The sequence below is a fragment of the Leptosomus discolor genome, chromosome 2 (assembly GCF_034619465.1).
Source record: "Leptosomus discolor isolate bLepDis1 chromosome 2, bLepDis1.hap2, whole genome shotgun sequence".
Lineage (NCBI taxonomy): Eukaryota > Metazoa > Chordata > Aves > Leptosomiformes > Leptosomidae > Leptosomus > Leptosomus discolor.
This window is the reverse complement of record NC_141392.1, coordinates 75,587,361-75,613,478: the sequence shown is the minus strand read 5'-3', so window position 1 is coordinate 75,613,478 and position 26,118 is coordinate 75,587,361. Positions and strand designations below refer to the sequence as shown.

At 38.4% G+C, this 26,118-nt stretch overlaps 1 protein-coding gene across 2 annotated transcripts in view; it reads right to left on the bottom strand.

The window, feature by feature from the left end:
• The window catches only part of REV3L (REV3 like, DNA directed polymerase zeta catalytic subunit), a 124,918-nt gene that overhangs the window by 49,829 nt on the left and 48,971 nt on the right, over positions 1–26,118 (bottom strand). The window contains exons 3-11 of one of the 2 annotated variants that reach the window (XM_086482432.1): positions 23,508–23,582; positions 21,871–22,031; positions 17,366–17,462; positions 5,448–5,542; positions 4,781–4,885; positions 3,733–3,817; positions 3,499–3,647; positions 3,071–3,203; positions 174–404 (exon numbers count right to left, since the gene is read on the bottom strand). In XM_086482432.1, coding sequence (XP_086338558.1) covers positions 174–404; positions 3,071–3,203; positions 3,499–3,647; positions 3,733–3,817; positions 4,781–4,885; positions 5,448–5,542; positions 17,366–17,462; positions 21,871–22,031; positions 23,508–23,582 — 1,131 coding nt within the window. Of the gene's footprint in view, positions 1–173; positions 412–3,070; positions 3,204–3,498; positions 3,648–3,732; positions 3,818–4,780; positions 4,886–5,447; positions 5,543–17,365; positions 17,463–21,870; positions 22,032–23,507; positions 23,583–26,118 lie in introns of both variants that reach the window. The other variant, XM_086482431.1, reaches the window with a different exon arrangement.

Genomic DNA, 26,118 nt, shown 5'->3' with positions numbered 1-26,118 from the left:
AGCATCATCTGAACAACTGCATTCTATCCCAAGATCGGCATACATTTTTCCAGTGCTGTCAACAGACACCTCTCTACAGCTCACCGGGCTCACAGCACACTTGACAACAGGGTGGGAGGGAGTAATGATCTGGCAGAAAAGAACATAGTAAGAAAATAAAATCGTATATATACCTTCTTTTTGGCCCAGGCTCTTCAATGCTACTGTCCCACCTTTGGGACATTAACAAGCTAAGTTCCATTTCTTCTTTCTCACACTGCGGCTCATTTTCTTCATCATCACTGTTCTGAGAATTTCGACAGCTTCCAAGAGAACGATGGTGAGAGAGTGTTTTGTGATGTCCCATCTGATATCCATCATTCTCCAATCCAGCCAACAGATCAATCATGGCCTCATCAGCACTACTGTCCACTGCAGAAAAAGCCCATACAAGTAGAATCTATATTTTGTTCTACTTGTAAATTACTAGTCACAGTCTACCAGTAAAAAACAAAACGAAAGAAACAAAACCAAAAAACCCCTCAACATTTTAAAATCTACTAGTTTGTTACTGTCTAAAGCAAGGCAGGCTAAAGAAACAAAAGCTCTTCTCATATCTTATTTTTTCAAGTTTTATGATTTGTTATCTTTTCTAGCACTTTATCTAGAATCTTGACAACGTTCTTTTTTATTTTTGCCCTCCTTTTCTGATTGTAGTAGATTTAGTGGAAGCACTTCTCTCTCTCTCTCTCCCCCTCTCCCCGCCCTCCTATTGTCTCCTCACATTCAGTAAAGCCTCACTCTCCCCTTTTATTTCAGCATAAGCGCCAGCTTCTGAAGGATCACTGCCTTCTCTTGCTCTCACCACTTCAGTGGCTGCATTAACTTTGTTGGGCACTTCTCTGTGTATCACTTGGAAGACTTTCAATTACTGCATCTCACAAAAGGTGATGCTGATTTTGACCAACTAGTTGTTCTTTCCTTCTGTCCTTTACTATAAAGCTTAACTTTACCTCCTTTTTTACACTACAACCTGTTCTCTTCCTAGGTTCCTCTAAACACTGAAAGTTTACCTGATTTCACTCCTCCCTTAGATTTCCTTTTTTAATTTTCCTTTATTTGACCGAAGCTTATGCTAACTCATGCACTTGCCTTCTCATTTTTTATTTTTATTTCTTAAACATTCTTCCAAGTCACATTTGTTTCTCTCTTCCTGCTTACCTTTCATCTGACCTCATAACCAATTTATGATCTCCAGTCTACCAGGCATCTTTGTTACTTCTCTCTCCTTCTCCTCTGGCTGAAGAACTACAATCTCTACTTTCCTTCCTCAGGAAATACCATATGATTTACAATGATCCTGAGAATCATATAAAATAGGTCTCAACATCGGTGAGGAAGGCATTTTCCATATTTTACAAAGGCTTCACAAGACACCATGCAACCATTCAGAATGGAAACCATCCCCTCTGCCAGAGTTCTGAATTAACCCACTTTCAATCGTACTTTCTGTTCTTGGCTCCTTTGCCCTTTGTGAGGTCCCTCATTAAACTCCAACCTTTACTTCCCATTAATATAAACCTTGTTGTGTATATCACAGCAGCAGCAGTAGTAGTGCACTTCACAGCCCCTGTAACACCATGACTCTATAAAGGCATAGTAAAGACTAGTCCATGCTATGAAAGAGCCTAAGAGACTCGAAGATGGAGCATGTTACTCATGGTCACAGAAGACACCAGCAACTAGTAGCCCCATGATGGGGGGGGGGGGGGGGGGGACACGGACACACACACAAAAGAAAAGAAAGAAAAAGTCATAAAAATCTCCATTTGATTCCCTAGCCATTGGAAAAAACAGACCATTTCAACACTCCTATTTGGTTGAGCAATTCAAACGCATAGTCATAAGATGTACCCTATGTATTATTTTAGCCACTTATCGTCTCAGCACAACCTTCAACCTTCTCACTCCAAAAAAAAAAAAAAAATATAAAACAATGCTATGTTTGCCAGCTCCCACATTACTTTACTTCTAGTTCTCTCGATAAATCCAAATCCTTGCCTATAGAACCTCCTTAACCAAAATCTTTCCTACTTTCTGCAAAATAAAACAGCATTGAAAAATACTCTTACTCTCACTCCATCCACTCCTTTCCTTTCAAGAAATGATTGTATATTGTTGTATATTGTATTACCCATAGACATATATTGTAGCCCATACTGTATCTTGTTGCCCATGCACATATTCATACCACATATGTATCAACAGCACTGGAGGCTATGGGTTTCAGGTATTTCCCCCCCTCGCCTGCACCTTGTAGTATTGACTTTAGTGCATACGAACGTTATATGCTATGTTTACATAAGAATGTATATATAGAGATAGCATGAACTACGTGCTTTTCATCTCCTCTAGAGTACTTGATCTATTTCTACCTACGGAGCTTTTCATAAAAGTTCCTTTGCTGTGTTATTTTATTGTTGTTTCCCCCCCATGCCATTCACATTTGGTTACTGTCATGGTTTTTCTTCCCCTCTTTAACGTTTTACTTGTTGCTTCTTTACATTCGACCATTCTTTTGTTTCCATAAGTTTTGGGAAATGCTTTACTGCAACTTGCCTCTCATTATCAGCCTCCTATCCCCCAGTATCTCCAGACTAAACTTCTAAAGATAGCCCATGAGCATGTTCTCTACCATAACTGTAAGAAAGATGCAGTAACTGCAAGAATATCATGGATAGACAGTCAAAATCCTCTTTATTCTGACAGTTTTAGTCCTATAACCCTAAAAGCATAATGCAGAGCAATACCCACAAGTGATTATGTTGAGCTGATGTGGCAATAGGACAGGCTTAGTGAACCAGTAAAGCACAGTAGCCTCTAGAAATACACTGTCCTGGTGTCATTTTTAGAAAATATAAGGTGCTTTTTTGGTGGTAGCAGTAAGGGGTGTGTGTACAAAGCCTCAGTCTTCTTGACAAACTCCCTGAGGTAAACTACTTACTTTCTTTCATGACCTGTAACATAAGTGAACACAACAAAGACTGTAGAACAATAAAATAGCCTGGAAGAAAAGACGTTCCAGTCATACTCACTAAAAACTGTAGTCTGACTCAGTCTTTGAGACAAAGGCTGAAAGCTCTGACTATTCTCCACAATGTTTAAGATTGCTTCTTCATTAATAAGTGCTTCCTCTTCTTTATCAGTATGCATCCTACTGGATTCTTTAAGAGAAAAACAGAAAGAGAAAGGATAAAACTTCAAAGAGTCACAGGCATCAATACATTATGAAAGCAAGCCCCTTTAAAATGGATTTTACTATTCAAGTATGTTTCCATTATTTGCTATGGCAATTTTAAAAAGGCTTACTCCAACCACACTAAAATTAAAAGCAAATTACTCTTCATTTTTTTGTGACTGACAATCAGATCTTCCTTGGCTTACTTCTGCTAATAGTACAAAGAGCCAAAGCATGACATAGATTTATGCCTAAACAATTATGCTATTAAAAACACTCACCTTTGTTCATCTTTTTATCTTTATGCACTTCTACCATATTAGCTGGCGTACACTGAAAGGCCTCAGGAGAAAGTACCTCAGAATGTAGCGTTAGCTCAGCAGAGAACTCCTCTGATCCATTACTGTAGTCCACTGATCCTGACAACGTTCTAGTTAATTGAAAACCAATTTTTAAATGCATATTTAAGACTTCCATAGAATACTATAATTTATGGCAAATGGCTAAACACTTACACAGAGAAGTCATTTTGCTTGAGGATTTCTTTAAGTCTCTTCTGAAAAAATTTTTCACTCTCTGTTGCTGGCACAAATCCACGGTCTTTAAAATTTGAAAAATATTTGTTATTCAGTTTTACTTTGACCTCTCAACACAGAGAGCAGGTAAAATTACTAATTCTCTTAGGAAACAGCTCAAAGTTGAAGTGTCCACTAATTTTAAGTGCAAAATTTGCAGGCTGATTTTTCAAGTGTATTTAAACACTTTAAAATACTTCACACACACCCATTGATCTCATTTGCAACTGCGAGTATCAACAGCATTTACAAATCATGTTGCAATTATACCAAGGTGAGCATCCAGGGAAAAAGCAATCAGCGAACAATTTTGAAAAGTCTAGTTTATGCAGCCTGAATAATATTACATAGAGACACAGGGAAAAAGAAGCATCAGAAAGCTGTCTGCCTCAGCCAGGAACCTGCCTCTTTCCTTCTTGCAATCCTCTGGCTTACTTGCCAAATACAATTCATATTTTAAAAGAAACGCAACCTAGGTTCTGCAGAGAATAGCTCTGTTCATTATGCAATTAATTTGTAGAGGGTGGTCTTCCCTGTGCAATAGATTTTACATAAAAATACAGGGATTTGTCCATCCTTTTAGATTTTTCATCTAACATCACCTTAGCCATAATTCCACAGAAATTCAAAGGAACTGCCCTTACGCATAAACTACCACAGAAAGCTTCAGGATAAGAGATTTAATTTTGCCACTACTTAAACATTTAAATATTTTCCATCATAAAGCGTGCAATCTTAACTGGCATTATCACTCGTTCTGCCTAGAATGCTTTGCAGCTAGCTGAATCATGATGTTTTTAGGCAAGGTTCTGTATCTCGCTTTTAAAATTTGAATACACATACTGGACAATCAGTAAGCTTGGAACTGAAAAAACAGCACATCTAAAAAGCTCTCAAACTTGATAAACCGATTTAGATTCTACCTCCCGCTTGTTTCTCATTCAATGTTTTTGATAAACAGCTGCACAATTTTATTTACTTTTTTTACCTTGTGACTCAGGTGTCTTAATCTGAGAAGATTCGCATTTCTGTCTCCGTCGCTGCTTTTCATCTTCCCATATAGCTTGCAAACCAGGGTTCTTGCCAATCTGGGCTGATACGCACAATAATACACGAAGGGAAGTCTGTCAATGTGATGAAGCATTCTTCCCCCCAAATTAGATTCTCACTCTTCTTCATGTCTTTGGTCATTCTAACCTGTTATTTTTTTAATTGCAATTCTTGCCTTAATCTAGGATTCAGCGTTATGCAAAAGTTAAGGTGTAACTTTCTTTGTTTTCTACATCTCTATGTGTTATCTAGATCCTTGGCTTTTGCTGGTCTTCTCACCAAGGATGTGTGTGTATGTATAAAATTTATGTCCATACATATGCACACTTCATGTTGATATTTTGCTCACTCTCCTTATAGATCTGAAATCTTCCATTATGCATTAACAAAAAATCTCTTTCTGTTGCTGTGACAATAGGCTATTCTTATAACCTGCTTTCTTTTAGAGTTCATGCAATTATTTTTTTTTTTTTACACTTTAGAAATTTGTAGATCAACTATTCACTAACACTGAAATCTGTTTTAACTAAGATGAGCCTTAAAAAACCATGATGATATAGTTCTTGTCCTAAAACATTTTACATGGAAAGTTATTAACACTTTACCTTCAATATCCAGTTGATTTAAAATGTCAGCAGCTACTGCATCCACCTCCAATTCACAGGTACTTTGTGGTTCAACACCTTCCAACATTAAAGAGCTGTGACAACGTAAATACCACAAGTTAATTTTATCAATATGTTGATTTTGAAACATGCATCATCACTGTTTTCTGACTCGACTAACATCTACCTCAGGAGGAATGGGGCTCAGCATCCGAATACAAAATTATCAGTTCTCATCTGCAAGTCCTTAAATTAATGGTCATATTAAAATCTAATTAGATGAGAAATTTATATCTTCTACTTAAAGAGATTAGCTTTTTCTTTTGTGAGGAGAAGAGAAAGAAGTGGTAAACAACTCTAAATACTACAGCAATTACAACAATGTTCTCCTCCTCAAATACAAGACGAAATGTTCTATAGAACTCTCAGCCAATAGGACCATCTGTGTTAGCATGATCTTGCGCCCAGAAAATACAGCGGCAAGAATTTTTCTCTTATTCACAGTTCAGAACAATGCAAAACAGTTTAACATTTCCAACTAAGGGAAGTGAAGCAAAAACTTATTTTTCAGACTTTTTTTAATTTATTTAGGGGGCTTACAGATAGCCCAGTGAATATAAACAGTAATAGCATCCCAAACACAAGCAGAACTAAGGATAACTGACTTGGTAAAGACTTAAAATACTAGAAACAGATCCAAGCTTGTTGTATCATGATTCAATCATCTTCCTGCTGTGCCTTTTCAGACCTGCTCAAGTCAGTGGCCTTCCGCCTGTTGCTATCAGTGAACTAATTTTAAGAAGTCCATGGAGGAAACTAAGAAAGAGAAACCTTCTCCCAGGTTTATGTGGAAGTCTGTTTACACTTTGAAAATTTTTAGGCAAGCACAGAAAATCCCCTCCAAGCTCCCCATGGTTAAAATAATGCTATTATTCATGACCCTTTGTCTAGGTTAACTGGTGACTTACAACATCTACTTGTGTTCCTACATTCACTGACATACACAAAGCCTCAAAAATCTCAGCATAGAATATAATTCATTAATATTTTCAGTGCTCTCTATAAGCTTTGAATAGAAGTCACTACAGTATAAGGACATAGTAGATGATGTAATTAAAAGATAGATATCCCTGACACCTTCTTTGAAAATTAAGTATTTAATTATCTAGAAATATGAAATCTGAAAGAAATGTAAAATTAAACTGCTTCGCTTGTGTGGCAGACAACATTAAGCTGAGTGGTGTGGTTGACATGCCTGAGGGACAAGATGGCATCCAGAGGGACCTGGAGAAGCTTGAGAAGTGGGCCCATGTGAACCTCATGCCATTCAACAAGACCAAGTGCAAGGTCCTGCACTTGCATTGGGGCAATCCCCAGTATCAATACCGGCTGAGCAGAGAATGGATTGAGAGCAGCCCTGCAGATGACTGGTGGGAACTGGTGAATGAAAAGCTAGACATGACCCAGCCATGTGCACTTGCAGCCCAGAAGCCCAACCATATCCTGGGTTGCATCAAAAGAAGCATGGCCAGCAGGTCGAGAGATGATTCTCCCCCTCTACTCTGCTCTGGTGAGACCCCACCTGGAGTCCTCATCCAGCTCTGGAGTCCTCGGCAAAGAAAAGACATGGATCTGTTGGAACAGGTCCAGAGGAGGGCCACAAAGATGATCAGAGGGATGGAACACTTCTCCTATGAGGACAGGCTGAGAGAGTTGGGGTTGTTCAGCCTGGAGAAGGCTCTGGTGAGACCTTACTGCAGCCTTTCAACACCTAAAGGGAGCCTACAGGAAAGATGTGGACAAGTGTTTTAGAAGGACCTGTAGCAACAGGACAAGGGGTAATGGTTTAAACTAAAAGAGTGTGTATTTAGACTAGATATAATGGAAGAAATTGTGATGAGAATGGTAGAACACTGGAACAGGCTGCCCAGAGAAGTGGTAGAAGCGCCATCTCTGGAAATGTTCAAGGTCAGGTTGGGTGGGGCTCTGAGCAACCTGATCCAGCTAAAGATGTCCCTGCTCACTGCAGGGGGGTTGGGTCCGTTCTGATCAAAATCATTCTATGATTCTATGTAAGAGCAAAAATCTAATGACTTCTTAGAATACAAAGAACAACCACAAAAATATTTTGAGTTTCCAAAAGGCTTCAGGGCATCGTATTTACTATCAAGATATGGGATACCATGCCAAGAAAAAAAAGCAAAACTGACCCCTTCATCACATTCCCAATCTGTAGTATTCTAGAAAAGAAAAGGATTTACTTCTAAACTCTTTTTGCAAAGGTCTATGGTACAGACCATCAGCAAACTATAGATTATGTGAAGTTTGAACTGAAGCTAGTTCAGACACACGCTCTTCCTTAAGAGGGTTACCTATGGGCAAAGTGTGCAGCTTTACTCAGTAGAGAGCTAATTAAAACTGCTAGGATGTCAAAAATATTTTTCCTGACTTTGAAGCAGCAGAAGACCAAGAGGTTCCCTCAAATGCACTGCAACTGGTTTAATTAGCCTGAACCCGAACCAAAGGTAAAGAGCTGCTTTCATGGCAGCTTCAGCGGTTTACTGCTTCACCAGAACTCCTGAGATACTCATCCCATGCGAAGAGTCCACGCTGTAAGTGAAGTACGGAACAAGGAGCTGTTGGAGTGAGTCCAGAGGAGGGCTATCAATATGGTCAGAGGGTTGGAACACCTTTCCAAGGACAGGCTGAGAGAGTTGGGCTTGTTCAGCCTGGAAAAGAGAGGGCTCCGGGGAGACCTTATAGCGACCCTCCAGTACCTGAAGGGGGCCCGCAAGAAGGCTGGGGAGGGACTTTTTACAAGGGCCTGCAGTGACAGGACGAGGGGTAATGGTTGGAAGCTGGGAGAGGGCAGGTTTAGACTAGGTACAAGGAAGATGTTCTTCACCCTGAGGGTGGTGAGACACTGGAACAGGTTACCTAAGGAAGCCATTGATTCTCCATCCCTGGAAGTGTTCAAGGCCAGGCTGGATGGAGCCTTGAGCAACCTGGTCTGGTGGAAGGTGTCCCTGCCATGGCAGGGGGGTTGAAACTAGATGATCTTTGAGGTCCCTTCCAACCCAAACCATTCTGTGATTCTACGATTAAAGGACTACTTCTAAACAGGTGCAACATTTCTCCTGTCTCACTCCCTCCTGTCCCTCAGCTTTCCTTGCTTCCCCCAAAAGAACTACCCTTTCCTCCACAAACTGAGGTCCTACTGTCCAAATGGCAAAGGCTAAGATATTATCTTCAAAAGAAGAAGGGAGGGGTACGCATGGGGACACACACAACACAACAAATTAAGAGGGCTACTTATTTGAAGGGGTACCACAACGTGAGCTTTTATTGACTGCTGTGCAGTTCTGTCAGTAGAATGGAGATTAATATTTCTGAAGCTTATCAATGTACCATATGACTTAGTTCAAGATACCAAACCCATTAATTTGTGATTGTAGAAGTAAGAATTACTTCTTAGGTCCACAATAGCGTATGAACTTCATAAGGATTAAGAAGGGTACTGGCAAATAAATACTTTGCTTTGTAAGACTGTTAGGTAGCAGTACCATGCCCAGAGAAAACAGAAATTGTTAGGGTGTAACTACTTTATTATGCCTGTATCTATTTGTCCACCTATGAAGAAATAATGTCAGTCACATGAAATACCAACTGCATTTTGCATAATGCAGAAATAGCTTCCTGCATTGTTAGAGAGACCATAGACCTTACAAGGAAACCAGAAAATTATTTTTAAGCATGAAAGAGTGAAGTTCTGAGAAAGTCCACCTTTTTTTTTTTTTTTCTTTTTTAAAAAATAAATCTCCAGTGGAGACTTATAAAAAACCCCAGCCTGTTAGCTTAAATGTTTAGGCAAAGAACTGGACAAGATGGAAATAAACAGTGTTACAAATACGAGCAGAAATTAAACCAGTCCTAGAATATCTATTTACTGGCACTTACAAGGGAAAAAGACAGAGAGGACTGAAAAGACCTAGTTGTTTGGTCATTAACTCTTTCTATATTATCACAGTAGTGCAAAGTTCAACTTGTATTACTAGTTCAATTGCTCAGCTGATGCATAACTTGACTTCTGGGGTAAGAAAGAAACATTCCCCTACATAAGGCTGATAGGGTTTACTGTGATAACCTCAACCTCTCTACAGAAGACTCAGCTTTCAAGAATCATCTTTGCTCTCCTCCTGTATCACATTATGATAGTGGATTTTTTATTGGAAAGTGGACAGTAAAATCCTATGTTATACCTAATATGAAACTGAGAAACAAAACAGAAATCTCAGCAACTGGATTTTTAATGGAGTGAGGAATAATAAAAAAGGAACAGGCATCTTGAAAGTAAATTTTAGAAATTGCCTGACAACATTTTGGAAGCATAGAGTTTAAAAGCAGAGAAAATGAAGTTTCCAGAATAACTTCTTGGCAGCCATACTTTTAAAAATTTGTGACATCACATTTTGTGGATGCATTAATGCAGTAAATTTATTTTTCACTCTGCATGTAAGCGTATGTTTCACTCAGAAGAAAGAAGACAGCAAAAGACGACAGAGCAGAATATTTCTTTAATACTCTCTAAACATCCAAAGGTAGTCTGTCAGAAGTTGTGAAGCATTTATCATGCAGAAGTCATTAATGTCTGTAAGATGCTACGCATTCATAGTGATTACTAATCTCTCCAGCCAGCAGTACTGTTTCAGAGTTATTGTGAGAATCAAGGGAGCAGATCGTAGAACTCCTAAACCAGAGCAGCTCAGCCTTTTACCAGAAGCAGACAGTTCATGCCCTGATGCACACTTTAAGGACAATTCACTGCCATCACTTCCCTACCTTCCCAGTCACACCATCAGATGAGAAACAAGTCCGTATTATGACCAAAATGCATACTTTTCATGCCACGCACTTCGGGTGCTTGTATTCATCAAAGCATTCAAACAGAGCGTGTCTGCATGGCGGGCGACAGGAACCGCAGGCAAGCGGAAACTTGCATTTTGATCACATAATAAGAAAGAACTGCAAGATCACTAAGAAACAACAACAAGAGAGGAGGCTACAAAAATTTTGTCTGCTCCCTTCACGAAATCAAAGCTTTTCTGAGAACAAGTGAAAAAGGACCACAATACACATTGGTCATTGATATCAGAAGAGTTTCTGGTTTTAATACTTTCCTTTGATAAATGACACATGTAAATGACTAGAAATCTGGTCAAAATCTGTCTTTGACTCGTTTGGTAGATACAACAGCAAAGCTCTGAGCTTTCTACTTTCACTAGAAAGACAATTAAAAGCAGAAAAGCTCATTTTGCCCAAGCTCTAAATCAAACAGATATGAGGAGTCTTTCTGTCAAAAACTACAGTATTCCAATTAACATGGCATATTATTCAAATTAAAACACTGAGCCAACAAGAGCCCTTTTTTGAAACAAATTAGGATTTATCATCATAATTCTCATTAACGTTTTCAGGATTAAGGCAGGCCTGGCAGTCAAAACCGCACGCTCCAAAGACTGAAGCGGAGGCCAATAAAGACAACTGACATGTACAGTAAGATTTTCACAAGACCTGAAAAATGCGTTGTCAACACAACCAGGTCATTATCTTGGCATTTAACATCCTTGTCAAGGTGAGTCACTAGACACACTAGCAGAAGTCAGGGCAGTAGCACTACAAGCTTCTGCAACATCCAGGTAAGCCACAGAGGTCAAGGAGCCATTTGTTTCCACTTCAGGAAAAACCCCAAAAGGCATACAAAGCACAGCAGCTTTAACTGGCTCTTCTAACATTTTAATTTACTCTGATTAAAACAAGAATTTCAGGGGGAGAGGGAGGAGTACAAACTGTCCCGAAATGCAGTTATTTAACATGATTATGTGCTTCTTTGAGAACTATTTCATCTGAGTACTGTCAATAGCTTCGTCAGCTATTAGGTTTGCTGGTTTTCCTCACCTAAAACAGACATGCACAATGCAACAGGAAAATATACAAAGCAACTCTATCTCCCACTCTCCCAGATCAAGCCACATTTCCTGAGCAGCTACAGTGCTGCAATTAGCAGGTGAGAAGACAGCATGAAGTCAGAACATGCCCAGTCTCCTAGCTGTAGTTGAAAATATGACTACTTCAGGTCATTAGCAGTTGTTATGCCTTGGAAGGTACTCAGAAGTGGTCTGTTTGACACAGATACCCCTATACAATGGATTAACCACCTGCCTCACATGACATGCATCAGTTTTCTAAGAAAAAGATATACACAATGTCAAAACCATGATTTGAGGATATTTGTATTAGAACAAGGTTAGAAAAGAAGACTCAGCAAGTCCCAGCCAAAGCTTTCCATAGCATCTAGGTTTTGTTTTGTAAAAGAGAACGTAGACAGAAGTGTTCACAAGGTACAACTTGTAATACAGATATATAAAAGGCAGGGTTAAGTGAGGTGGCACAGGAACGGAAGCAACCCAGTCTGCAAGAGAACAAAAGTTTACTCTCCTAAGCAGCAAGATAAATAAGGGTTGCAGAACATTGAGCTGCCATGGCTGGGCTACTTGAGGTACTCAAACCAATTAACGTAAAATTACCTTTTATACCTGCACACTATGCTGAAAAACTGCAATACAAATCATACCTTTGTAGAAAAAGCTCCAAATAAATTATTTTGAGGACAGAAAGAGTGGCCCTTATTTTTGCAAATAAGAAAGTAAAAGTCTGTTGGCACTATCTGCCGGCAACAACAACAACGGATGAAACCTGTGCTCAAAGAAAGTACCCAAGTTTGGTTCCTCAGATGCTGAGGCAATGAATTAAAGCAACAGTGGACACACAATTACAAAAGTGTCCACTACATACAGCTAGCTAGATCAAAGCCCTCAAAAACCTTCAGGAAGGGATGTCAATGCCATTGCCTTAATTCACCAACATTAATGACAGCCTAGGGAAACAAGTTCTGTGATGATCACATCTCAGGTATCTACCATGTTAAACTGAGGATAGTAGATAAAAAATTAACCCCACAGAGAATCTGAAAGGTGTCACTCAACTACACTGACAAGGACTCTAAACTTCAACATAACAGTATTCCATGTTCTGTTCATGGAAGAAAAAAAAAAAAAAAAATCTTTGCAGGATGTTCCAGTGACTTGAATAATGCACACATTTTATCAAGAATCATATAATGGATAAATAAAAACATGTACACTCTGACAAGCGAGAAAAGTAATTATGACAGCCACAAACCTAGTAGAAACTTGTAATGTTACATAAGTGTTAGACTGTGCAATAGTGCTGTCAGAGCTCTCCATTTCCATATAAACAAGCATTCGATAGCAAATCTAGGATTTAAAAAAGAAATAGTTTCTCAAAAGCATTCTGACAACTATTCTGCTTTTAACACATCATGTCCAAGTGGTAGACTTGACTGGCAGATTACTCCAAGCCTGATGTTTACCAGAAAGTCTTCTCACTGGAACTCATGGAAGTGTTTCATCATTTATTACCAGCTACCCAAGGGCTAACATAAATGTGTCTCATGTGAAGAACTACTCTTCTCAAAGCTGTTGGATAGTACTGCCGGGCTCAGGTGACAATGGCCTGTTTTAAGGTGGGCTTCGTAAATTCCACTCTGATAACACTGGCAAGTATCGTACTTAAAAGCCTTACACCATCGGGGATTCCTGGGCACTAGTGGTTTTGGACATTTGGCTGCTTCATAACAGAATTACTCTAGAATTAGATTAAAAGAACTGTCCCTGGCTTAATACAGTGTGCTAATTATAGCAGCAAGTTAGTAATTCAGAGATTTGCCAGGAGCAAGACAGGACATGGCTGGGTTAAATACTGCTCTGGAGAACTGGCAGAGTAGCAAGGTGCCATCTAGTACTGAAGAGTGAATTCAGTCATTGCGAAACTTTGTCATAGTCCTCAAATGTTTTTTGAAATAAGGAACACATAGTTGGCATTTACTCATGCAAAATGAGGCTAATGTTACATAAATAACTTCTGAATTATATTTTGCATATTACCTACCAGGCATCCAGCATCATATTTCAACCACTTGATATGCTGTACTCCAAAGTCAAGAAAAGTCACTGGCAGTGCTTGGTTAAACCAGAGAACTTGTCAACTGCCACTTTCAGCAAGGACTTCGCAGATAAATGTTGGACTATCTCTAAAATTCATTCTCCATGTACACAAAACCAAGGATAATGAGTCTAAACAGACATCGCAGTCACTAAGAATACAAGGCAGCCCTAGAAATTTTGCTGTCTCAAACAACATTTGACTGTCTTTTCCCCTTTTGCTTTTTCTTGAAAGAACAACTAACAACTTAAGTGTACAGGGGAAAGATTTATGAGATCTTCATACCTGATACAAAGAACAAGCAAAGACTTAGAAGTTCAGTACTGACACATAAGAGAAACTCCAAATGCTGCTGGGAATAGCAGTCAAATGGTGAAATACAGTAAGTAAAAATTTTTTGCTAAACTATTTACGAAACAGTTAAATACCTCAACTTGAACTCAAGAACACTGGATAATAAAGTGAGGGGACTGTGCTAGTATTGCACATGAAACTAGAAATCAATATAGCTGTTGATATAGCTATACATAGAAACCAAATGTTTCAAATACAGAATATACTTTGCTAAGGCAAAACCGAAATAAAGCAAGAAGGGCAGCTTCACAGATATCAAGTAATGCTGTAGACTGCAAGAATAAAAACAGACTGTAGTCTTGCATCTGGGAAAGAACAACCCCATGGACCAGTATAGGTTGGGGACGGAGCTGTTAGAGAGTAGTGTAGAGGAAAGGGACCTGGGGGTCCTGGTGGACAGCAGGATGACCAGGAGCCAGCAATGTGCCCTTGTGGCCAAGAAGGCCAATGGCATCCTGGGGTGTATTAGAAGGGGTGTTGTCAGTAGGTCAAGAGAGGTTCTCCTCCCCCTCTACTCTGCCCTGGTGAGACCCCATCTGGAATTGTGTGTCCAGTTCTGTGCCCCTCAGCTCAAGAAGGACAGGGAACTGCTGGAAAGAGTCCAGTGCAGAGCCCCAAAGGTGATTAATGGGGTGGAGCATCTCCCTTGTGATGAAAGGCTGAGGGAGCTGGGTCTCTTTAGCTTGGAGAAGAGGAGACTGAGGGGTGACCTCATCAATGTTTATAAATATGTAAAGGGCGAGTGTCAGGAGGATGGAGCCGGGCTCTTTTTGGTGATGGTCAATGACAGGACAACGGGCAATGGGTGCGAACTGGAGCATAGGAGGTTCCACATTAACCTAAGGAAAAACTTTTTCCCTGTGAGGGTGACAGAGCACTGGAACAGGCTGCTCAGAGAGGTTGTGAGTCTCCTTCTCTGGAGACATTCAAAACCTGCCTGGATGCATTCCTGTGTGATCTGCTCTAGGTGGTCCTGCTCTAGCAGGGGGGTTGGACTAGATGATCTTCCAAGGTCCCTTCCAACCCCTAACATCCTGTGATTCTGTGAGTACAGAAAAAAATCTGAGTCACAGTCATTTTAGGAAACAGTTACAAGGGTTTCCTTGATAGATCTCTCATCCACTATCTGGGTCAAATTTACCCTCAGCAAGGTTGATCATGACAATTATGGGTCTATTAAACCAACCTAGATGCAAACTTTCAGAATTTAAAAGGATATAAAGGAGGAAGGTAATCTGAAAAAGTGGGACAAACTGCAGTATGGATTTGATTTCAAGAACACTGTTTTAAGTTGATGCCTTCCATAAATAATCAGGAGAAATTGTAACAGGCAATTCATTTTGTGTAGATACAGAACAGAGTAAAATCAGGAACAGAAAAGTTTACATTTGTTACTTGTTACAGTGGCGTGTACATCCTACAGCATGTGGAAGACAGCCATGCTAGAACATCTTTAATAAAATAATTCATTTTCTAGACAAACGACTGTTTGACACTATCAAATGGGAAACAATTTCAGTTGGAGGACATATGAATTAATTCCTATATTACTAAAGCATTTTAAGAGCTGGCTAAAGGTGAAATTTCTATTGGTTATATAGGTATAGAAAAGACTGAGTGTTGATACAAAATTCGTAGAATTTAATATAGACCAGTTTCTGGGACTGAGTTTACTTCACATCTCACTAATATTGTCAGGAAATGCAGGAGTGTACTAATGAAATACGCTGATAAGGCAAGCTGGTAGACATGCTGGATACATAACCAGATCATAGTATCATAAAAGGAAAGCAGGATATCTGAGAAGAAGAACAATAGGAACAGGATGAAATTTAAAAATGGGATGCATGACCCTACACAAACTTATAAGGGATTATAAATGGAAGATTATCACTTGGAAAAAAAAGGAAGAGGAGAAACACCTTGTACTAACAGATCCTAAAACATTTATAAGTCAAAATGACATGGTAAATGAGACTGTAAAGCCTATCAGGGAGAGAAATCCTAGTATCATTGCATATAGAGCTAGAGAGAACTTGTTTGGTCTACTAAGTAGTATTCAGGTTTTATATTCAAGAAAGAAATTCCTATTGGAAAAAAAAAAAAAAAAGAGAATGAACGCTATGGAAATTGTTAAGCTTGATATTTGCCCCATTACTGCTTACATTCCACTGTTGGAACGTGTCTAAGAGCCGGAGAAGGACTGGCATAAAAGTGAGGTGCTGCACCCCCTGCTGTATACAAAACAGTGAGGAAGGAGAAGGAAAGGTGGTTTGTGGACACAGCCATGAGGATGAGTGCCTGCAGAGAATATGCCCTTGGCTCCTACTATGCTGGGCTCATCCCTCTCTGCATCTGACCGCCAGGAAGTGCTACTTTGCTTTCTTTTTATCCTCTTTTCCCAGATCTGTTTAAAGTAACATCAGGTAATCCTGTCTAACTTATGATCCAACGCCCCAAAGCTTAAGTAACTTGGCTTACATAACCGAGCCAAATAAAGGTTGAAGGACTATGAACGTACTGTGCAGCCAAAAAGAAGAAATAGCCCAAGAACAACTGGGTATGAATTGACCACAGGTGAAATCACAAGACCACCATCAGATGCAGGTTGTTTCAAAACCTCCTTAAAGTAGGAGTAGTAGAATCAGAAAAACAGATGCTACCTTGCACGAGCTCAAGTTTTTGCACGCTGGAAAAATCTGAAGTATGCTTTAAGGCACTAACTTTCTACTGGGGAAGTGAATGCTCCCAGGACATAACACTAGCAAGCAGCATTGCATATTGAGCCTGATAAGCTATTGAGAGAAGAATGACAGGAATTACCCAAAGACTGAGACCACTACTAGATGACAGAATATTTACAGGACTTGACAAATATTAGAAAGTAGTTTAAAGAATGAACTTGCTATGGGTAAACTACAGAAATCGAGGTAGCATCAGATACTGTTTATCTCCACCTCCACTCTCAAAAAATTCCAACACCCCAGACATATTCCTTTTCTTACAGATGTAAAGCTATTACAAATTACAAGCTGTAGACTAGGAAATGTCTAGAAAAAAGGAAGAGCATGGGAGATGGACATGAAGATTCTAAGCTGAGATTCTTATGTAGCTAATATCTGAAATGGACAAATTGTGTGAATCTGTGAACTGGTGTGTAAGCATTCCCTGTAACTATTAGACTTACCTTTTCATCAGAAGTCATAAGCTAGAAACTTACCTTCCAAAAATCAGAAAGTTGAGTTTGCCACATATATTCCTACTGTTATCTCCCAGTTGGATTTTTACAACTATATACCAGAAAGTGTCTGATGACCAAAACTATATAAAGAAACTAAAAAACAATCATCTGTGTCACATTAGCCCCCCCCGCCTTTTTTTTTTTGAGGGTCCTTTAAATAAGACACTGGAACCCTGTAGTATATACAAGTTGGCGTATATAAGAAAATACAGCATATATTAAAAAAAATTGGCATGCTGACCTTGGTATTTCATCTTCTTCCCATTCAATGAAAGATGTGCTGTTTGAATTTTCTGGCAAATGAATTCTACGATGTTTACTTACACGCAATGTATCACCTAGAAAGAAAACCAGAATGAGAAATGAATTCATTTATGCAGCAGTATTTTTTATTTTTTTTTTTAACACATATCATCATATAATTGCATTTATTATTTAATATTACCAGTCCAAATGCTGCTAAAGAATAAATAGTACCACATGATACCATCTTCAAAAAGTAACTATGCTATCATTTAAAGTATTTAACTTACTTTCTAACATGTAGATACATATAAAAAGAAAAATATATTCTCAACATAGTGACATTATTAGAATTAAATTTTCTGTGTTCTAGTCATATCTTAACCTAAATTCAATGGAAATTAGAAGCCAAAGAAAACACTAAATTCTACTTCACACTTTTCCTCTTTCTTATCTGTGAGCTGAAAGAGAATACAAAATGTATTCCAGATGCAGTGGCAGTAGCATTAAGTGGAAACCCTGCAATGAAGGCAGATGTTGTCTGACCTACAAATAAAGAAAACACCGTGTAAGTTTGCTCGGAGGCCTCGGTGTAAAGAAGTGTGCTCCAAAGTCATGCTTGATATGTCCCTTCTGAAGATCTACTACCTCCCTTGTGGTCTCCTCCCGAACCTTCACTCTTCAGAGGAAGGAAAGATAATACACACAGGATGTGGCACAAGAAAGAAAAAAGCCCAGGAATGGAGTTGGGGAGAGGCGGAACGGGAGAAGACCTTGAAAATTACTCAGTCTCCCACTTCTGTGTGAAAAACCAGCTTGAACCTTGAATTTTCGTGGCTATGTTCATGTCACACTAGCAGCTTTTTTTGTATTAAATTTACCTTTTAGCAATAGCAAACACTTTTGCATTTGTTAAAGATACACTAATTGAACAACTGTCAAAGGCCTTCAATAAATAAATATTTATTAGAACATGTATTTTTATTCTATGATTTTAAAGTAAATTTCGTAACAGAGTCCTGACAATGTGAATTCCACTACTTGGAATAGCAGGGATAGGGATGTCTCATGTAGCAAAAAGCCCTGAATAATATAGTTATTACAGAAGCAACTGGGAAACACCATGCCAGAAGTGCCTTACCAGCTACAAATAGAAGCAACTGAAATCTAGCAGGCTTAATTAAATATATTCCAGGCCAACCTTACTGCACCCAGACTTGTTCTTGCTAACTCTGCTCCTGCATCAGACTCCTAACGGCACTGACGTGGCACACAGACACTAAACTCGCCTGGGAACGTGGCACTCAAGTATGATGAAAAGACGCTTGTGTTTACGCAGGAGCTAGCTCACATTCAGCCATACCTGCACTAAGATGATCTATGCATTGCGATGCCTAAGCAGGTGATTCCAGAAAGACAACACAAAATATCTGATCCTGTTTGCACGGATCCAGTTCAAACCTACCATAGCTTACTGTCTGTGCTGTTCAAAAGTGACGAATTGCCCCTGGGCAGAGCTGGTCCAGGAAGAAACACAGTCATGTTTTTACTGTGTGGCATATCAGCTAATTCTCCATATTAAAATACAAGCTGGCTATGCATGGAAACATCTCGTTATTTTTCATCTGCAATTTGATTATTCCGAGTTAACAAAATGGGACTGAATAGTTGTGTATTTTAAAGGAAAACACATCACAGCAGCTATGCAAGATTATAGGCCAACTCATAAAAGATGTACTATTATTTTTTAAAAATCAAATACATTTCAAATACTACACACCCAGAGCAGTTGCAGTGCACTACCCCCTTTCTTATTACCTATGAACCTACTTTCAAATAGTCCTACAAAATCAGGACTCAAATTCCTGTATCAGTTTGTTTCTTCAGTAAAGTTACTCATAGGGACGGAGATTTAACAACACTCAATATTCTCCTTTTCTTGACATGAAGATCTTTAAAGACAGCAGCAGTGACACATGAGGGTCTTTCAGAGTTATATTCCAGAAGACTCAACTACTGAAAATAAAAGTTTTGTAATAGTTTTAGGGGCACGAAGTGCATGAATGTATCTGCAGCCTTCTGCCTCACTACTCACTATCCATAAAGAGAAGAACTTGGAAAAAAAAGAACTCCTGCATCTTCCGGATACAGAAGGCAGAGTATCCCTGCTACTACAAATTTGCCTGCTGACCTCTCTCAGCCTTCAAAACAGTCTACTTATCTCAGTGAGAAAAATACCACTGGAAACAGGCTCCTGAGGTGGCTTACTTACATTTAGGAACAGATCTATTACTGAATTTTCTATTCCTTGCCAGACAAATTTTTATATCCTCATCTGCAAGGGAAGAAAAGTGTTTGCTGCACATCTTTAGGCAAAGGCTTTTACTGCAACCTAAGAAACAGGCTGTTCAGCCTGGCCTGCACAGCACAAACTACACTTGACTAAAATTAATGCACACCCCCAAGACACAGAAGCTGTGGAACAGGCAGGTAGAGCGTCAGTTATAAGCAGAGGCTGTGCTTTCTACACCACAGTCTGAGCTTAGAAAGAAGGGCGCTTCTCACGGCTGCTGTGCAATGACTGGTCTCTTGACAGCATTACCTCTATGGGTTGTACCAGGGAGTAGTAGAGAGTGATCCCGCACCTGGGGACTCCAATAGATTGAGGCAGGCTACTTTTACATATATATATATATATATATGTGTGATGTGGAGCCAAGCAAAAGCAGTATGAATCTTGCTGGGAGCACTGCTGCCATTACCCGATCAAGCCAGGACAAGATAGTCTGTCATTTTCTTGCTTTTATCCTATTGGATTCTCCCCTACCAGAATAGTTAAAGTCTGCTGGTCTCAGCCCATGCTCCTCTTTTACCCTGTTCTTCCCACTCAAGACCTAGGTCTCTCATCCTTAAATAAATAATGAAGGAGAATATAAATAGCTTGTGTCTTTCATCCATCATCTGAAAGACAGAGGGAAAAGAGCTATGGAAGAATGGGAGCAACTAGTCGATACAATCATATTGTGTATCTCCAGAAGGCCGCTTTGGACATTTGGAAGACTAAAGGTACCTGACCATACTTCCTCAGGACTGAAGATCCTGAAAATGGTCTGTCCATGGCTGAGATTTTGTCCTCCTACAGTCTGGACACCAGCAAAAAGCATGGCTTATTGTTGAGCGTGAAAAGAGTACTTTTCTTTAGATGAGAATCAGTTATGAAACCCTATGCACTAATCTACTGCTGTCTGAATGAAATAAAATCATAGAATCATAGAATGGTTTGGGTCGGAAGGGACCTTACAGACCATCTAGTTCCAACCCCACCTGCCCTGGGCAGGGACACCTCCCACTAGACCAGGCTGCTCCAACCCCATCCAGCCTGGCCTTGAACACTGCCAGGGAGGGGGCAGCCACAGCCTCTCTGGGCAACTTGTGCCAGTGTCTCACCACTCTCATAGTGAAGAATTTCTTCCTTATATCTAATCTGAATCTCCCCTCTTCCAGTTTGAAACTGTTACCCCTCGTCTTATCACCACACTCCCTGATCAAGAGTCCCTCCCCACCTTTCCTGCAGGCCCCCTTTAAGCACTGGAAGGCTGCTATAAGGTCTCCCCAGAGCCTTCCCTTCTCCAGGCTGAACAACATGAACAAAAATAATGGAGCAAAATTAAAGTCAGCATGATTCTTACTTGCTGTTTTTACAGAAAGATACTTTACCATTCTTTTCAACTCTTGTTTAGCTGTAGGAACAATTATGATTTAAATAAACAATACTTATTTTTCTAAATATTAAGTACCAAAGACATTATGGTTTTCCTACCTCCCCTTTATACTGAAGCATTTAGATAACTTTACGGATTTTTTTGCCAAACTTCATTTTTATGTAAGTGTGTACATTCAAAAGGTGAACCTGTTTTTTTAAAATGAAAATTTAAAAAACCTCCTTTGCTCAGACATCTATATTTCAAATTTCACCTTAGAGCAAATGACCTTAGTACAAATACAAGCATTTTAATTAAAGCCATAATTTGTCAGCAGAGCATAACGGTTAGCCATAAAGACACTACTGCAGCAAAGAAATTAATTATAACTGACATACAGATCAAAAACAAATGCCAAAAAATTAAAACTACAGTATTAGTATACCATATTTCACGTAAATTCTTCAACTAAACTTTTCTAACTTGAAAAGAGGTGTGGTCATCTTGTGAAAATAGTCACAGCTTCACTGCCGACAGCACACATATTTCTTGACATATAGCATCTAATCTGAGTAAGCAGATTCTTCCTCAATGCCAATAAACAGGAACAAAAAGGAAAAATGATAGAAAGCTACACACGCACTTTGTTTAGACACAGAAAGCAAACTGTATGGAAACAACAGATGATACCCATTCAGCCACAAACTATTGCAGAAGTCTGACAGCTAGCTGACATTTTGTTCAAAACGGTAATTTTTAGCCTTCAAAACAATTATGCGGTCTCAAGAAATAAACACCTTACTTTTTCTCCTTGCCTTTCTGAATTTCACAGCAGCCAGGTTTATTAAATTCATTCCATATAAGTTGTAGTCTATAAAGAGTTGAAGGAGGTAGGGAATATGGGCTTCATGAGGCTGGTAAGATTTGTTCATTATGGCTCCACCTTGCAGAAGCTCACATACTCTAAAATCAAAGACAAATTAGGACATAAATCAAAGATTATTTCAGTATAACAATATTGATATTGGATTTTATCAAAATGTAAAATACTTAAAACTTCTAAAATTTTGCCTTAGTTGTCTTTTTAACTCAGGAATTTTGTTTTCACAATAACAGACCCATAAAAAGTGATCTCTGCTAATAATAATTCAATATTTGGGTGTCAATTACAAAGCAGCTGTGAATCCTTCAGATTAAAAAAAAAATAATCTCTGAAAAAACATCATACCATGTACTATTCCTGCAACTGATCCAAAGCCACTATAGCCCATGGATATCTTTCTACTGAATAACTGTGGCAAGTGTATGCCTACACACCAGTAATAACTTTCAAAGTCTCTCTAGTTCTCCTTGACATATGTATGAAGATGTCCTGCGTAGTTTTAAAGTTACATACTGTATACACAGAAGCAGTATTTAACAACTTCCTACAAGAGTGACAAATCTGCTCTTTTAAACATATATACATTAAAAACTAACTGCAGGTATCTGGATAATTACAAATTGGTGCAATAAATTTATCTTGAAGCAACAGGATATATCTGTGAATCTACATAAAATCTATAGAAATAAATACAAATTTTTGTAAATCTAATATAAATACAAATATATATATAAACTATATAAATCTAATCTATCTATAAATCAAAGCAAAACACTAAGCATTTCTAAACGCAACAAACTGGGTTCAAAAAATGAAGTTTTATACATAAAAACAAAAGGAATAATTTAAGTGAAGTGTCAGTCCTTATTTGGATAGGAGTGGTTCAAACACGAGAAACTCCAAAGTTCAAAACAACTGTCATGTCATACATGCACATAGATTACACTAAGACAGAAATTTAAAATCATGCAAAATTTTACTAGCCTAGGACAAAAACCAGGCAATCCTATCTTATGATCATGTATTAGATCTCTAAAAAAAATGAGTCGTGATAGGTACTACTACACACTTAACTGTGTAGTAGATCAACTGTGCTTTCATTTAACAGAACACTACTCTATTGAGAAACAGAGAAACTGACTAGTAACAAAAACTATCCAGTTTTCCAAGTATATTTTAAATTCAATAACAGGCACTGGAATTTAAAAACTTAAAAAATACCAATATCTACTTCATAATAGAGAACTACATTGTCTTCCTTAAGAGTTACAGGAAAAGAAACCTGATGCAAATTTGCTCAGGTATCCAAAAATCACTGTTATTACAAGGCAACTAAAGGCAAGTATATTTTGGTCTTGCTTTCCTAACATGCTAGTGCTTTAAAAAGATTATGGATGCGTTTAAAATTAGCAATTTGTTTATGTATTTTGAAAAACGTGGACATTAATTTTGTTGCTTTTATTTTGTTAAGATGTAGGTGAATCTTGCTTCAAAATTGACTTTTTAATTCAAAATATAAGGAAATCAGCCAGAACTTCACATCACCACATCCTTACCTTTTTACCATTGCAGGATTGTAAAGATAAATCTTCATAAACTGTCTCTCCTTTTCATGGTAACCATAAAAAGGCCTGGAGAGGAAGAAGCGAAAGCAAGAAGCTAGCCAGTTAAGATGTGGCATTTATTCAACTGTACTTTATTATAAAGAGTATTAAAATCCAGGGGGAAAAAATTAGAAGATAAACTGCATGCCCAGGGGAATGAAAATTCCCAGGTGTCAGGCCAAAGGAGAGCTCTATGTCACCATATAAAGATAAAAAGAATAGGCTCCACGCATGTCAAAGTATCTAAAACAAAAATAATAATTAGAAGGCACCTCTGGCTTAACATTGTTTCTCACTTTCCCCACATGTAAACACACTGATGGCACAACAGTACTTTTAATAAATTTATTAGTGCTGGACTGCTTCAAAAGCAGCGTTCTGATAAATCAGCCTTTCTGATAAATGCTGTAACAAAGTCCTTAAAGACACAAATTCTGCAGATCAGGTGTGAATGAGTAAATATGGCTGTGTAACATAAATAACTGAACAATGAGAACAGCTTAAAGGAGTGAATAGCTGCCCATTTTCAGTGATTACTAATCATCCCGTGCACTAAATGAGGCATGAATCCTGAAGAAAATAGGATTTGAGAATGCAATTAAAGAACACATAGCATAATGAATATGTCAAGACTAAACTGAGGTTGAACAGGCAGCATTAATTCTGGTATTACTTGGCTGAATTACTGACTTTTCAGCATCTAGAATTCTAACCTAATCTAACATGCTTGTAAAACAGTATGTTAAGGAAACCGGCCATAATTCAACACATTGGGTGAATGCAAGAAGTCTACACTTTGCTGTAATCACAATCGAAGTCAACAGAAATGCAGGAAAGCAAACATTTACGTGTTACCTCTACAAAATAAAATAAAAACTCTTTATCAAAAATATTATAAAAAAATGCAACTTGGAATGCTTATGTACTAAGTCAAAAAAATGAAGTTCAGTAGCAAGAGGGATTTCAGTCCTAAATTAAATGCAAACTCAGCAGAACTGCACGACTACACCATTAATACTGCTATCCTTGATATGGTTAAATATGCACACATTTAGTACCTCCAAAAGCTAGACTGAGCTGTTTAAAAGAAATATTTATGATGTTAAAACTGAGCTCAGTTGAAACAACAAACTTAAAGCTGCTAAGCTGAAAAGGAGGAGATCAGGTCTCATCTAAGGCATCAATCTCTTTCTTACAAAATAGAGTAAACCTAATGACAGGTTATATATATTGAGTTATAATGACTCAATGTGCTGCAGGCATGCAAATTAAAAGCTACTTTAGAAAAAGTCAGCACTTGCATGGCAAGTGATCCATATGCACACTGACATGGCAGCAGGGAGAGCAAGATTTACACCTCCTCCAAGGTTAGCTATGAACACCTACTTTAACTTCACAATGCACAAAGAAAGCATATTTCGCCTCTTTTTTTATTCCTGGGCCTCCACTATGTTTGGAAGTTAATGCAACAAAAATCTTACGTTAAAATTATGAAGGTCTAGCAAACACCTTTATTACATCACAATTTTTCCTGCTAATGCAGAAGACAAGCGATAAGATAATCTCCAAGACTTAAGGAAACACAGGTTTCTCACCACTGAGACACTATAATATCTACAAGTAGAATCTGACTTGGGTCAGAAAACAAATAGATCTGTGTGACTACATAAGCATGTCTATCTACCTAGGTAAAGATAAAAGATGTATTACAATTTCTGTTAGATGCTTCCCATTAGCCTCTTATGCAACCAAACATGAAACACTGTTTCCTATGCTATGAGGCAAAGAGCATCTGCCTTTGAGTAATGACTTTTTCAAAGCTCTAAGGCGAGAGAGGTGAAAAAGGTTCTCCTAAACTCCATCTGTTGTTTTCTCACTGATTTGAGGAAAGATTGTCTTCAGCAGTTTACTCCGCCCAGCTTTCGCTGTTGAGATGAATAGCAATAATACAATTCACATAGTTCTCACAAAAGGAACAAAAATAAGAAATCTGGTGGGTTACCTTCCTTGTTACTGCAAAAACACATCAAGAAGTTCTGAGTAATAATGAAAAGATGTTACTGCAGCCACTTTACTAGCAATATCTAGAAGATACCACTAAAACTGACTGGGAATAGGAAGATTATCCTCCCAAACTTAACAGTTAGAAAGAACAGATTTCAAAAGTGCACGAAAAATAAACAAGTAAGAGATAGTGATGCACAGTACTGAAAATTAGCATATACATTGTTTTGAAGATGAAAAGTTCAATGCAGGTGTAGACTAACTGTGCTCCTCCAGGACAGCTTCCAATTATTTACTATGATTTGACATATTTTTCAGTCCTTAGTTATGCAAGCTAAATAAAAATTGATTAAGAGAATCCTTAAAATGTTAAAATTCAGTAATAGCACATAGTTCCAGCAGTAGTAGAAAGCTATACCAAATAAAACACAACAGTCAGCTTGACAGGTAAGTAAATTAATGTTTAAGAGCCTCCACTTCATGGCCTGTGCTGCTGGAACAATCAGATGGATAAACATGACCCGACAGTCTCTGTGATGTGCTTCCTAAAGGGGCCATC